Source organism: Sus scrofa, chromosome 14, assembly GCF_000003025.6.
Source record: "Sus scrofa isolate TJ Tabasco breed Duroc chromosome 14, Sscrofa11.1, whole genome shotgun sequence".
NCBI lineage: Eukaryota > Metazoa > Chordata > Mammalia > Artiodactyla > Suidae > Sus > Sus scrofa.
Window position 1 is genome coordinate 60,021,377 of NC_010456.5, and position 15,486 is coordinate 60,036,862.

Consider the following 15,486-nt stretch of genomic DNA (forward strand, 5'->3'; position numbering starts at 1 on the left):
GAATGCTGCCTCCCGGGCTCTGATCCTCATTTTGTCCCAAATAAAACTTAACTCTCAACTTTTAGGTTGTGCATATTTTTTAAGTCGTCAAAATCTTATGCTTTGAGGACAGGACAGTGGCTGAGTGCCAGGCATCAAATTGACTTTGGGGAGGTTTTAATTTAGCCCAAACCCAGCAAACGTGGAAGGCACCCCAGCTGCTCCTTGAACACATGCAAATGAGCATGACACAGTAGCTGGAACTAAAATTAAAGCCACCTAGACACATCCCACTACGGGATGAATATTCAAACATCTGTTTGGACAAACTCATATGTCAAAAACTGAAGAAAATATATATATAGTTTTGGGGACATTTAAGGGACTTGCAGTGGAGACAGCACCCCGGCCCACACATTGATGAGCCATCTGAAAGGACACTGTCTCCTCTCAGCACTCAGGAAAAGTCAGAGCAGGAAATCAAGCAAATCCAGCTCTTAAACCTAACTTGTGAAACCCATGGCATCTTCCAGGGACACAAGCCCACGGGGTTGATCCCAGTCCCCAGGTGAGATTTTCTAGCTAGGAGATGAACTGCTCTCCTGAGTTCAGACCAAGCCACCAAAGTCCATACTGACCCTTTGCTGGCCTTAAGCCAGCAGCTCCTCATCACGGCGAGTTATAAACACTGCTCTCTGTGTGACAAGGACAACCCTGTCCAGTACATGGGTTGTGGGACACGGTTGGCACAGGCAGGGTACAGAGGGCCCAGGGAGCCTGGGGCTGAGGGTGGTTGGCACCAGCCTGTGGTCAGCACACAGCTTCAGGACTCTCCTAGAGCCCACCCGAGCTTTCTGGGGCCCCCAGATCCCAGCACAGCACCCCTTTCTAGAGAGGGCATGCACTGACTTAACCAGCAGCCCACCCCAGGGCCAGAGTAAAGCCACCTTCAACAGAAATGAATGGGTTATAGGAAATATGAAGCAAAGACAACCTTCTGGGTGGGACATAGAAAAATGATGAGATTGTTAGCATCATGTACGACACATATGTTCATGTGTGGATCATATGTTTCGCATATGATCTCACACACACTTCCCTGTCTGAAGGAACTGCAATTGTATGCACTGGGGAGCTGGCTCTGGATACACAGAACTGACTGGAACCCAAAAAACATGCCTACACTGTTACCCAGTCAGGAGAGAAGAAGAAAATTCTCTTTCAATGTAAGCTATCAGCTCAGAAACAAAGCCAAACGTTAGCTCATATTCATAGGTAACCTGGTTGCAACTGTCCCTCTTCAACCTACCTGCCCTCCATCCCTGGAACTCACACCCCGAGGAATGGGAGCCCAGCCAGCCCTCTAGAGGCCCAGGGCTGCCTGTGACAGCCTGGTCACTGGCCTCCTTCCTGGACGCCTCCAGCTCAGGACTCATCTGGACCTTCTGTCACTAGGGTGCCTGAAGCACTGATCTGGAGCAAACTGTCCAAGCACAGGGCCACCCGCCCTGGCTTCCTGTCACCCTATCACCTCCCCACGAGCCAGAGGAGAGGCTTCTCTGATTTGAATCCCAGGACCCAAGTGCCACATCAAGGTCACAATGGATGTCATCCATTTTACCCTTACATGATGAATGAATGACCCTAAAAGTAACCTAAGGAGCTCTGTGGTGGCTCAGCAGGTTAAGGATCTGGCATTGTCACTGAAGCGGCTGGGGTGGCTGCTGTAGTACAGGTTTGACACCTGGCCCAGGAACTATCACATGCTGCTGGCAAGGCCAAAAAAATAAAAATAAAAGTAACCTGATAAGCAGGAAGGCGTGGAGGCATCCAGGGAAAGCACTGTCTCCAAATGCGGCTCCTTATTTCTTAGTAAAACAAGACTCACCCTCTACGGACCCCAGTGTGAGCAGCCTCCCAATCAGAGATCCTACAGCAAGGCTCACAGCTGCACAGTGGCACTGGGGGTCAAGGGCATCACTTTCTCGATGGGCAATGACAAGTGCACATTAGTGTCTGGAGGTTCCCCCGCTGAGCCCAAGAAGCCCCAGGTCCCTAAAGAACCATGGAAGATGTGGAGCCCCGGGCAGAAGGGCAGGAGGGCAGGTGGTCCTGTGCCTCTGCCTCCGAGCTTCTGCTCAATTTAACATCCACTGCTTCCTGGACTCCAGAACATTCCCGACCTAGGCAAGAACATCAGCTCTTCCTCCCAGAGAGGCTGTGAACAACGGAAAGTTGTTTTGTGAATGGATGTTAACAACAACTGACAGGTACACAGGAGGAAGGTAACGCAGCTTTCTCGTGCTGGCTCTCACCCTCTGACCAGCACCCTGCAGTTGCCCCAGAAGATAATGGCAGCGGGTCCCGAGGTAACAGAAAACTCGGAGCAGCAGAAGCTACTAACTCTGCGGGAGTGAGCGGCTGAGGTGGCGCCTGGCGCTCGCTGAGCACTTACTGGTCATGCCTGGTGTCAGGGACGGCTCTGTCCATCCGCAGTTTATCACTCTCCACCTGGTTGAACTTGTTGCGGGCATAGGGGTCTTGCCCGGAGCGAACCATTGTCCCACCGACATAGGCCTCCTGGTTGAAGTCCCGCCATCGCACCTTCCCTGAAAGCAGAAGAGCAGAGGCCATGGGATGAGGGCACGAGGCACCAGGGCACGGGGCACGTAGACCAGCGTCCACCTGACCTCACGGAGGAGCCCCAGGGCTGCTGCTGGTGGCAATGTGAACGACAAACTATCTATCTGAGAAGAGCCCAAGCAAGTGCCATTGCGCCTGGAGATGGACACCTGGATGGTTACAGTTTACAGCAGGAAAGTTACCGCCGGGACTGCAAGTATGTCCAGGGAACAAAATTCCACACCCGTTGAAGCATCCGTGAGTACAGTACCAGTGACACTTCCTGTAAAGGAGATGCCCCGGGCATATCCTGCCTTTTCAGGGATTACAGTAACGCCAAAGCGCACCTCAGACATGGTGACGAAGATCCTGAACACGTGAGAAGTACAGTCTCCCATTTTGTGGCATCAGGTGACACCAGTATTTACAGACAAAATTAACACCCCCCCCCAAACAGGACATCAGACACCCTGAGTGACCTTCTCAGAGACGGCTTCCTGCAGCCACTGCCACGTGGACATGAGGAGGGATGTGAAGCTTTTCCTAGCGCCCCCACACACTCACACCCCGATGCACTTCGATACACTTGTGTTCCGACACACTTATGTTCCATCACACGCATGTCCTGACACACTTACATCCAAATACACATCGCGACACACTTGTATTCTGGCACATACACACCCCTGCATATTCACATCCTGACACACTCACACCCCAACACACTTCCCAAAACACTTGCATCCAGACACATTCACATCCCAACACATTCGCATCCTGAAACACTCTCGCCCCCACACAGATACATCACAACACACTCATATTCTGGCACATTCACGTCCCAACACACACCCCAATACACATCCTGAAACACTTACATCCTAATACTCATGTCCCAACACACTTGCACCAATACATATCCTGACACTTGCGTCCCAACACACACACCCCAACACACATCCCAAAACAAATTCGCTTCCCAACATACCCCAAAAGACTCATGTCCTAGCACACCCACATCCTGGCACAGTCATATCCTCACACACGCACGTTCTCGTGGGGAGGGGACAGACACCGAGGTGGCCTGGCCTGTCCACATGTACATTAGCTTCGACCAGCTATTGGATTAGTTCTTCTGTGTCTACAATGCCCAGCACAGAGTTCTCTGGGAACACACGTGGCCTGGAAGTCTGTGTAGGACCTGGGGGAGAGGTGGTGCTGGCGTGGACGTGCACAGGGCTCTGGAGGACAGAGCAGTGCTGGACGGGGCCAGCCTGGATAGGCTGGGGCCAGAGAGACAGCAAAGGCAGCGATGCTCTGAGGGAGAAGAGTGGAAGGAAAGATGGACCTGAGGAAGCCGGGACCTAGTGTCCACTCTGGGTCTAAATCACTGCTCACCACCTGCTCCCTATCTGATCTTGGATAAGTGTTTTGTCCTTCAAAATAAAGTTTTCTAAAATAAATGCATAAAGTGAGAAAAGGGTTTTTTATGAGGATTTAATGTGCCAGTCCAATAGCTAGAACAAACTCAGATCACGTTTTTTAAAAATAAGGAAAGAAAAACAAGAGCAACCACCCTGCCCCACGAGGTTACAATGCTCCCAGGGGTCACAAGTGCTAAGGAGTGGGCTGCTGTTCTACACAGGCTGGTCTGACCAGAGACACCAGAGCCAAGGGTGGCCCTGCAGTCCGTGGGAAGTGCACAGGCCCTGGGCTGGTAGCGAGCAGTCTGTTCAGGTGCCAGCCAGGGAGCCAGGTTCCCTAAGAAGAACGTGTGAGGTGCTGGCTGGGGAGTCAAGCAAGACTGCCCACTGCAGGCATGTGGGGTGAGGCTGCTTTTGCAGCACATCACACCTGGGTGTCTGGTTAAGAGCAACAACGAGTGATGATACTGGCGTGTGCACCTAAACTCATCTTTTCCCAATACGGGTCCCTTCGCACATGGAAGAATCCATGCTCCCTTCTCTGCTTCAGAGGTGAGGAAACTGGGGTTCGGATTTTGTTCCAGCTCATACAGTAAATTTTCTATCTAAAAGTCCATCTGCTTCTGTTTACAACTGTCCTGCGAGGTCAAAACCCCCATCTCATCACAGCTGGTTGCCTTGGAAATGAAGCTCCGGGTCACAGAGGTACAGCCTCTCGAATGGAAAGCAATTCCAAAACCCACAAAAAAGCTCTCAGGCTGAAGGGCGATTCTGTGCCCTGAATGCATGTCTGGCCTGGCCACGGGAGCCCGCCCTCACAAGTGCCTGCGCCCTCCACCCAAGATAAAACGCTTCCAGCATGTGGTTTTGGGAATGTACTTTCCGTGTTGAGACAGCCCTAGGCATTCCTACAGATCCTGCACTCTCCCCACCTTCCTGCCTTTACCCCCACATCCTCTCAGGGAGAGAGGAGGAAGCCCGGCCTGTGCTCTGGGACATCCAGGCCCTCCCCCTCACTGTGCCCTCCCCCTCACAGGCCACAGGAGTCAGAAGTCCTGGCCGACGTCCACCCCAGCAGTGCTGACCACAGAATCGAGGAGCTGGTTCCCACGAATGTGGTCAGTGGCCTGGAAACACTTCCCTGCATTGAGGGACCTGGAACCACAGCACTCCACCCACGGGCAGAGAAAGGAGCATCACCCAAGAGATGCTTGTGCTTGGCTCTGCTTTTCCCCTGGAGAAGGAGAGGGCCTTCTCCAGGCCTGGTGGGTGGAGGGGTATGTGTGCAGGGTGGGCGGAGGCTACGGGAAAGGCTGCTGCTGAGCTCTCACACCTTCAACCCCCTTGGGCCTTCAGACGCCCACCCCTTTCTGCAATAAGGCAGCAGAGGGCTGTTTTGTTTTTTGGCCTAGTCCATGGCATGCAGAAGTTCCCAGGGCAGGGATCGAATCCACACCACAGCAGTGACTATGCTGGATCCTTAACCGCTGGGTCCCCAGGAAGCTCCAAAGGCAGCTGGGGGTTTTAGAGATGCCTCTCATCAATGAGCTCTGGGGCTGGGAGTGTCCTGGCCTGGCCCCAAGCCATCTATCACTATGTACCAGGTGTCAAAGACGTGCCAGGTATCACAGTGGCTCCTGCAGGTGCAACAGCAAAAACAGAGCAGTTGCCTACCCTGTGGAAGTCACCCTCTGGGAGACTGAGGAAGGGGTTGGGGAGAGGGGGATAGACAAGAAGCTAATAACCACACCAACAACTGTATCATGAAGACCTGAGCTAAATGCTCAGATGCTGAGGACTGTGGTTTTATGGAAGCATCTAATAGAGGAAACTAGTCCAGTATCTGAGGTGAGGTCTGGGCAAGCAGCGGGGAGCCACGTGGGAGAAGCCCTCTCTGACTGCACAGATATACATCTTTCTTCAACCTCCAAAAATGATGCGACCCACTCAGGCACCCAGCAGGGACCCCCTAAAGCATTTGGCGGCGGGGCGGGGGCGGGGGGGGCCCTGCCTGGCTCAGTGATGTTAATTTCCCGAGGCGCATACTGTTTTACTGGAAGCAGATTACAAACGACCTTTCTTTCCTAAAAGCTTAGCAAGATGTTTGTGCACAGCAGGGACTTTGAATCATGTGTGACTATGACATCCATCTTATATCACAGTCCTGATAAACACATGCACGCAACTGAAACGCAGGTTTCACTGTTACTATGTATGAACTTATATATTCTATCATGTTACGTGGGTGTAACTCACAAACCTGACTTCACCCTCTAATAACGAGGCACTACCCACTGGGCCAAAGAACTGGGATAGAAACCAGTTCTTTCTGAATGACACAGAATTGCTAGGGCTGGGGCAGAGGCCAGAAAAAGCAGAGAGGAGACTTCTCAGAGGGCCTGGGGCTCTGGTCCAATCTCAGGCAGAAGACAATGCAGCAGAGGCAGAGATAACAGGAACTGCGCAGCGTGAGAGGCTAGAGACAGTCACAATAGACACTGCATCAGAACCTAATGACTTTTTAAAAAAATAACGTTCATAAATCATCTTGTATCATCATCTCTTTAAAAAGTTTAAAAAGAGCATTAGAGGAGTTCCCGTTATGGTGCAGCAGAAACAAATCTGACTAGGGAACCATGAGGTTACAGGTTCGATCCCTGGCCTCACTCAGTGGGTTAAGGATCCGGCGTTGCCATGAGCTGTGGTGTAGGTCGCAGATGCGGCTCAGATCCCAAGTTGCTGTGGCTGTGGTGTAGGCCAGCAGCTGCAGCTCAGATTCAGCCCCTAGCCTGGGAACCTCCATATGCCACAGGTGCAGCCCTAAAAAGACCAAGGGGAAGGAAAAAAAAAAAAAAAAGCATTAGAAATAAAGTGTCAAAAAAAAAAAAAAAAGTGAAAATTGGCTGAGCAGAAGCAGTGGGTGAAAAATGGCCCCCAAATAGGCAACTTTTCATGCTTTGCCCTCAGCCCCAGCTACACACCAATACCTGCGGAATCTGCTCCCCTTGGCCTCACCTGGGCTGATCATGGGGAAGCAATCATGTCCTACACCGGACACCCTACCTGAGGAACATTCTCAAACATGCTGGACGGTAGCCCCTCAACCTCCTTCCACTGGCTCACAGGCATTCTCTAAACGATGTCCTATGAAACCCCCTTCCCAGCCCCTCAATTCAGCAAAACCCAGGCTCCAGGGGCAGCACCTCGGCCTCTGAACTGTAAACATTAATTACAGAAATCTAACCATCTCTGTGGTCAGCCTTGCCCCGCGGCCCTCCACAGTGACCTGTGAACTCACTAAACCACGTCTTCCCCACTGCCCTCTCCCCTGTCCACCAAGAGCCCAGAGCCCACATGTGTGTGCTCACACATGAGAAACCGTGATGCTGGGAGGCAGGGCTGTTCCAGTTCAATTCACTTGCTCCACTCCTGTACCTACTAAGCTGCTCCCAACGTGGCCACCTCCTCCAGGAAGCCTCCCTGGTGTCCCCAGCAGCAGCCTCTCTTCAGGGCCTTCCTCTTCCCTCTTCCTCACATGTGCTCCATCCTGACAATGGCCTTCCCACCCACCTACTGTCAAAGGACCTCATCCCTCCAACTAACAATTCAAAATTCTGCTGCAGCAGAGCTCACGGCCGCCTGCCTCTAACTGCCATCTGCCCTGCTCTGCCAGCACATCCCTATCCAGGGATGCTCTGCAGGCCCTTGCCACACCCTATCTGGATATGCTCTGGACTCAGAGACGAGTTCATTTAAAGCAGTTTGAGATGAGCTCTCGGTGTCTCTCTATCTGCTTGGTCTTGACTACCTCCTAACGGCCTCATGGTACCCTTTCCAGTCTGGACACTGAGATCAAAACAGAAAGGACGGAAACCAAATGGAAATGATCAGCTCTGCACCCCTCTGCTGGGTGCCAGACCACAGCATGGCTTCCTGCGGGCCCCGTGCCCCCAGCTCCTCCCCTGGTCACCTGTTGAGGACACTGTCCACTCACAGCTCTCCGCTTCCCAGTCTGGAACCTGCCACACAGCACACATCAAATGACTTTTGCAAACCGCAGTCTGCAAAGCCTGGGACCTCAGCAACACCTACAGCCTCCGCCTGTTCCATGGATGCTCCCAGAGACCCAGGGCCCACAGTCACTTTAGCCTCCTCTTCTTCCCCTTTGGCCTGAAGGGAGCAGAGGCCAGTCCAGGGAAGGACCGAGATCCCAGCAAGAGAAAGCCAGGGTGCCTCTCACCCAACATCCTGAGGGGTCCAGCTGGAGAGCTGGAAAGGATGCAGTGTGACCGCCCCCTAACCGCCCGCCACCCCTCCAGCATGACACACAAAGTCCAGAGGCATGGAGAGGCTGGGGCCCCAAGAACTGCCCCTGGGAAAAAGGCACCAGGGCCTGCAGAAAAGATGGACCCTCCACAAGGGCCTGACCAGCTCCTGTAGGGACCCCCTGCGGGGAAAGGGTCCTGAGGTGGGGCCTGGGAAGAAACTACCTGCCACTCTTGTCCATGTCCCCTGGTAGGACACGCCCTACCCACTGCCCACCCCGCGGTTCCCACACACTGCTCCCTTGGGCCCAGATTTCTTCTCCCATTGCTGAATGTCACCCTTGCTGCCCCGGAGAACACGCCTTTGCTCGGATTCCTCCTGGAATCCAGACTTTCTTCTCTGTCCCCTAACCCGCCCAACAGGCCTCACGGTACAGCTGTCTTTCCAGAATCTTCTTCTTAGTTGAGTTTTCAGATTTCCCCTGCTGCCCATCTTAATGAGCCTCCATCCATCTTAACTAGACTGGGAAGAGCACCACATGCCTCGAGCGGAGTCCAGCTGGGGAGCAGAGCCCTCATGGTCCACAGCGCCCACACACAGTACAAGCAGCACAGCACAGAGGTCAGGGGCCTCAGCTCTGTGCCCTGCAGGGTCAGGGCAAAGTGGGCTCATGCAGGGCCCCAAGCAGCCCTCAGGACATCACTGCCATGAAAAGCTCATTCCAGGCTTCTCATAATCTGTCCTCCACTTATCTTTTAGAAAAGTCGTTTCTATACTCAGGAATGGCTGGCCTTTGGATGACATGTTCAATTAACTTTAAAATAATAATAAATTTTAAACATCATCTCTTGCTTAAAAGTTTTGTTTTTACCGAACCTCATTATTTGAAGAAACAATGATGGAAATTTATGGAAATGAACTTTCAAAGGATGCACACCACAGAACACATGGCAACACGTGGCCTTCCAATCAGACACCTCTCAGTGCGACAGTCCTTTGACAGAGTAGGACCCTGCAGACACACCCTGAGGACAGCCTCGTCGTCCACACCGGTGGGTGTGGGAAGCAAGGGTGGGAGGCCCTGCTGGTGTGGGTCCCGCTGGCCGGGGCCGGGGGCAGGAGACGTCTGGATTCTGTGTTGGCATCACAGCCGCGCTGCACATCTGCGCTGCAATCCTCCCGGGAAGGACAGCTTGAGCAAACGGAAAGCCAGCCCATGAGAACAGAGAGCCTCTTCTGGGAAAGCAGCCAACGAGGCAAAGAGAATGAATTTTAAATCAGAGGACAAAGCGCTCCGATTTATCTTAACCTCTCAGTGGATCTCAGATGAATATAATTTTACTATGTTTCAAAAAAGAAAATTCCTCATATTCTTCCTCTCGAAGTTCAGAAAGCTACACCATGAAAGAGAAGACCGAGGCAGGGCCAGTATTACAAATATATCCATTTAAATGACAAAGACATGTAAATAATACTTTATGATTTGTCACTGGATATCTGGTATGACGGGAAATCTTGTTCACCATGAGAAACCGTCTTCCTGAATTAAGGGATCCTATGTAACTCATTTTTTTTTTTTTTTTGTCTTCTTGTCTTTTTAGGGCCATACCCGCAGCATATGGAGGTTCCCAGGCTAGGGGTCCAATTGGAGCCATAGACACCAGCCTACGCCAGAGCCACAGCAAAGTGGGATCTGAGCTGCATCTGCGACCTACACCACAGCTCACAGCAACACAGGATCCTTAACCCACTGAGCGAGGCCAGGAATTGAACTTGCAACCTCATGGTTCCTAGTTAGATTCATTTCCACTGCGCCATGATGGGAACTCCTAAAATTTTTTTAAAAAGACCAAAAAAAAAAAAAAAATTTTTTTCAAAAAAGTGATTTTTTTTTTTTTGTCTTTTTAGGGCCGCATCCGCGGCATATGGAGGTTCCCAGGCTAGGAATCCAGTCAGAGCTATAGCTGCCGGCTATGCCACAGCCACAGCCACAGCAACTCGGGATCCAAGACATGTCTGCGACCTACACCACAGCTCACGGCTACACCAGATCCTTCACCCACTGAGCAAGGCCAGGGATTGAACCCGTGTCCTTATGGATGCTAGTCGGGTTCGTTAACTGCTGAACTATGATGGGAATTCCAAAGAAGCGATTTAAAGCTAGTTTGAAGAAAATATAAGAAGAAAATTAGACGTTTTGGGTAAATTCTCTTAATCTATTTAAAATTATTTGTGCCGTCAAAATAACCAAAACCCACTGCGACAAGGTCTAAGTTGCATTATGAAGTCTACACCTTGAAATGAAGGAATCTTCATATACATGTTTCGTTTCCAATTTTAAGCAGAAACTCCTTTTCCCTTTATATGTGATAGTGTCTAACTGCAGTAAATTGAGTTTGTTGAACATGGTTTTTCATCCCAAATATTAGTGAAAGCATCAACGTGACCCTACTAACCAGAATTGAGGCTGATACCTACAAGGCAGGAGAGAAAGAAGGCGCGTCTCCCAGTGTCACCAGGACAGCTGTTCCATACAGACCCGGCCTGGCGTACCATCTCCCTGGAAAGTTTTGCTGTTTCCACAAACAGAGAAATGGACTTAGAAGTTAACCTGTGAAACGATGGAAACCCAGGTCCCTCTCTTCCCACATCTGTGTTCCTTCCACTGTGGCTGACAACACACATCTAAGTGGGCAGAACTGCAGCTAACTCCACAGGGCAGGGTCCCCCCACGAGTGCCTGGCCAGAGGGTTCCAGCCACCCCGGCCGGTCCAATTTCTGGCATCATGGAATCTGAGTGGAGGACGTGGGGCCGTCTCCTGAAGGCTGACATCATGTGCTGGTGGAATCAGAAGACATAGGTACGTCACCCCTGTACACATGTGTGACCATCTCTTCATTAACCCCTAACAGCCAGCTGGCTGGAGCTGCTGGCCCCGGCGTTCTTCTACAGCAACACTGCTTCCCTGTAGCTTCCGCTCTCTGGAGTCCCAAATATAAAGAAAAAAATTAGCCTTAGCCTCTTTGCATGGCAGCCTTTCAAATAGTTGAGCATCACGATCCCATTTCGCCCTTTTCAGTCCTTTGTAAAAACACCCATTTATCTTAAATGCTCCCCATCGGACGCTGTTTCTGGCTCCTCCCCATCTGAGTCACCATCATCTGGACCTACTCGAATTTACGAGCATCTCTGAAAACCCTGTGCCCGAAGGGAACAAAATACTCTGGGTGGGGTGGGTGGGCGTGGTTGGGCAGGCGACCGCACACTTATCTGCATGCTATCTGAATCGTTCAACCAGCAAAGGTCAGGATAACCCTGTTTCAAGAGCTCCATCCCTCTCCTGGCTACTGATCCATGTCCTTGGTTTGGCTTCTTTACTCATTGGAATGGGCGAAGGACAACGGAAGATGCGTGTTTCAATGTTAGCCAGGGTACAAGGAAACAGGCCGCCTCTAGAAGACCATGTGGCAATTAATAAACCAACCAAAAAAAAAAATCCCTAAACACATGCATTGCCACTGACCCTGCAATTTCACTTTTACAAATGTATTTCAAGGACATATTTAAAGACATATAAAGAGTTATAAGACCTCCATATAAAGATAATAGCTGGAAACCATCTATTTATGTCCTACAATACAGGAAAAGTTCAGTATGTTTATGGGTAATGGACACACTGCTATCATTAAAAATGTAGAAACTGGAGTTCCCATCATGGCTCAGCAGGTTAAGGACCCAACGTTGTCCCCCTAAGGATGTGGGTTCAATTCCTGGCCTCGCTACCTGTATGTCACAGATGTGGTTCTGATCTTGCGTTGCTGTGGCCGTGGCACAGGCCAGCAGCTACAGCTCTGATTCAACCCCTAGCCTGGGAACCTCCATATGCGGCCTGGGAACCTCCAGGTGCGGCCCTAATAAGAAAAAAAAAGTAGATGTTTAAGGACCTAAAAAGGTGTGAAATATTATCCTAAGAAGAAGCAAGTAAAGAACAGCATGGTACCATATCTGGAAAAATCTGTAGCTACCTGGGAGGAAGGGGAGGAGGCCCTTCAGGAAACTTGGGGCGAACCCCAAGGTGCGGCTGCAGGGAGAGAAGCCTGTGTGGATGGACATCCCAGTTAAGCCCCAAGGTGTTTGGCAATGTCACCCACCTAGAAGGCGACTCAAACACTTTTTTTTTTTCTTTTTTGGCACATGGAAGTTCCTGGACCAGGGATCAATTCTGAGCTGCAGTGCTGCAACACTGGATCCTTAACCCACTGTGCCACAGCAGGAACTCCATTTGCTACTTTTTTCTAATTACTGGTGGAAAGATTTCACTCTGAATATGGGATAATGGGGACAGGACGTGGGGACAGAGGGGCCCAAAGGCCGGAGCTGACTCAGAGATTGTGTCAGGACTTGAGGCCTCCTGTGCTGGGTGCCCATGAGAGGCTCACAGATAGCCAGCTCACCCCAGCCACATGGGAAAGCGCACCCAGACCCAAGGCCAGGATGCGTCTGGAGGAACAGGCGGTGGGAGAATAACAGCAGCAATTTAGGGGAGGGAGACTTATGCATGGACCTGATATTCTTATTTTTGCTTATCTGAACTTCTTGAATTTCCTATAATGAATGTATTGCTTGCTTTTTTAAAAAAAAATTTTTTTTAGGGAGTTCCTGTTGTGGCTAAGCAGTTTAAGAACCTAACTGGTATCCCTGAGGATGTGGGTTCAATCCCTGGCTTCGCTCAGTGGGTTAAGGATCCAGCATTGCCATGAGCTGTGGTGCAGGTTGCAGATGTGGCTCAGATCCTGAGTGCTGTGGCTGTGGGGTAGGACAGCAGCTGCAGCTCTGATTTGACCCCTAGCCTGGAAACTTCCATATGCTGCAGGTGAAGCCCTAAAAAGAAAAGAAAAAACCAAAAATTGTTATTGAAGTATAGTTAATGTACAATGTGTTAATTTCCACTGTACAGCAGTAATTCAGTGGTATACGTATACCTATCCATTTTTATTCGGATTCTTTTTGCACATAGATTTCATGAGATATTGAGTAGAATTCCCTGTGCTGTACAGCAGGTCCACTGACCATCCATTCCACATACAATACTGTGCATGTGCCAATCCTGAATCCCCAGTCCATCCCCTGCACCTTTCCCCTTTGGTAACCATAAGTCTGTTTTCTATGCCTGTGAGTCTGTTTTGTAAATAAGGTTTTTTTTTGTATCATTTTTATTAGATTCCACAAATAAATGACAGACATGCAGGGGACCAAGGTTCAACATTAGGAAAGAAGGAAAGCTGACAGGTGCTACCACGTGGACGAACCCCAAGAACGCTGCACCAAGGGAAATAAGCCTGTCACAGAAGAAGAGACACCACTCAACTCTCACGTACATGAGGCGCCCAGAGGCATCAACTTCACTGAGACAGAAGGTAGGGGTGTGGGTGCGGGGGGCTGGGGAATAGGGGTAGGAGTCAGTGTTTAATGGAGACATTGTCTCATTTGGGAAGATAAAAAGTTCTGGAGATGGATGGTGGCAACGGATGCAGGACAATGTGAATGTACTTAATTCCACTGGACCATGCACTTAAAAATGGTTAAAATTGTAAATTTTGTGTTACATATAATTTACAATTATTTTTTTAAAAGCACAGTGCTGGAATTCATGCCATCCCTCCAAAAGAGGAAGGTCAGCTGGGACGGAGAAGAGCTGAAAGCTGGGAGCATCGGGGGCGATTCACACCCACGATTTCAGTCCTGTGACGCCTCCCGCCATTCCCACTTCTTTCACTTTTGTGTGAACATGAGCACTTTCTGTTTGGAGAATCAGCTGTCATGGGTGATGAAGCAACATCAGGTGGGGGAGGGCTGGGGACACAGCCAAGGGTGGGGGGACCCCCCCAGAGACCCCTAGACCTGATCAGGACTACTCTTCCTCCTCAATACTCTCCCTACCTGCTCACCCCTCATCCAAGGTTACTACTAGTGAACACGAGAATGACACGGAGGTATCATGAAGGAAAGAAGAAAATCTGCTCCCAAAGGCCACGTCTGGCAAGGTTGGGGGCTCCCTGGTAAAAACGTCAATCAACAGCCATCCTTAAAGCCACACCTTAGCCCTTCCAGCCCTGGCTGGCCAGCTCCTTCACCAGCCCTTCTACCTCAATGCTCCCCAGCAGGTCAGAGATGCCAAAGAGACAAGTGCAGAGGGTACAGGAGGGAAAATTACGTGCAGAAACTAATTTTTCAAATCCAAGAGCTTTTTCTGCAACCAGGAAAAAAAAAAAGGTAAAACTCACCTCTATCAGAAGATTTTCAGAAAACAAAAAACTGACAAATACTCTATGTGAAACACCACCTTGAAAATCACCACTGAAAAAAATTTCAGTGGTTCCATCTGGGAAACATGATGCTAAAGTTGAAGCAATGATCCCAGAATCGCAGGGCAAGAGTCCTCCACTTGCACCTGAAATGTGGGATGAGGATACAGAACAGATGTACTCTGAATCCATCAGCAAGGTGGGGAGATCCCACCAGGCGGGGGGAGCGGGGGGCAAAGGAAAGGGGGAGACGGTAAGGGAGGCCAGGGAATCGGGGGTCCAAACCAGAAAGTGTGTCTGATTTACACATGAGGGAAGTGAAACTAAGTGCTCGCTGACCTTTCCAAGGTCAATAACCAGTGCAGCACTGAGCCTGGGGCCCCTCGTCAGCTCCCAGGCTGCCAGACTTGTCCTCAAGCCCTGGGCTTCAGGAGGACCGCACTCGGACCACAGTGCTCCGCCACCGTGCTCAGAAGGACTGGCCGCCCTCCTTCCTGAGACCGACTGGCTGAGAGCCCTGTGCCTTGGAAGCTGCTGTGACCCAGAAGAGGGCACTGCTGAGAGGGGCACGCAGGCCTCATTGGGTGATGACCCCTGAACATGGGGAGCTCTCACAGATGCTCATCGTCACCTCGGTGAAGTCACAGTAAGTCACAGCGCCACACCGGTCTCACCAGACCACAACAGACCCCAAAGAAGTAAAACTGGAGACTCAGTCAGCCAGGCCTCTTGCCCCAATCTCAAGGTGGCTTCCCGGAAAGAGGTTTCAATGGAAGCACCATGAAGGGAAGTAATGGGTCTTGGAAAAGCCACCGCTGTGGCTCTGGGCTGCACCTGCAGTTCTGCACCTGCTCACGAAACCCTTCTGAGCTTCTGGCTTCGCTCAGGC

The 15,486-nt window shown here is 50.8% G+C and overlaps 1 protein-coding gene across 5 annotated transcripts in view; it reads right to left on the bottom strand.

The window, feature by feature from the left end:
• GALNT2 (polypeptide N-acetylgalactosaminyltransferase 2) overlaps positions 1–15,486 on the bottom strand; it is a 180,125-nt gene that overhangs the window by 60,122 nt on the left and 104,517 nt on the right. For all 5 annotated transcript variants that reach the window (XM_001927774.6, XM_021073538.1, XM_013983228.2 and 2 more), the window contains one exon: positions 2,435–2,588. In XM_001927774.6, coding sequence (XP_001927809.4) covers positions 2,435–2,588 — 154 coding nt within the window. The remainder of the gene's footprint in view (positions 1–2,434; positions 2,589–15,486) is intronic.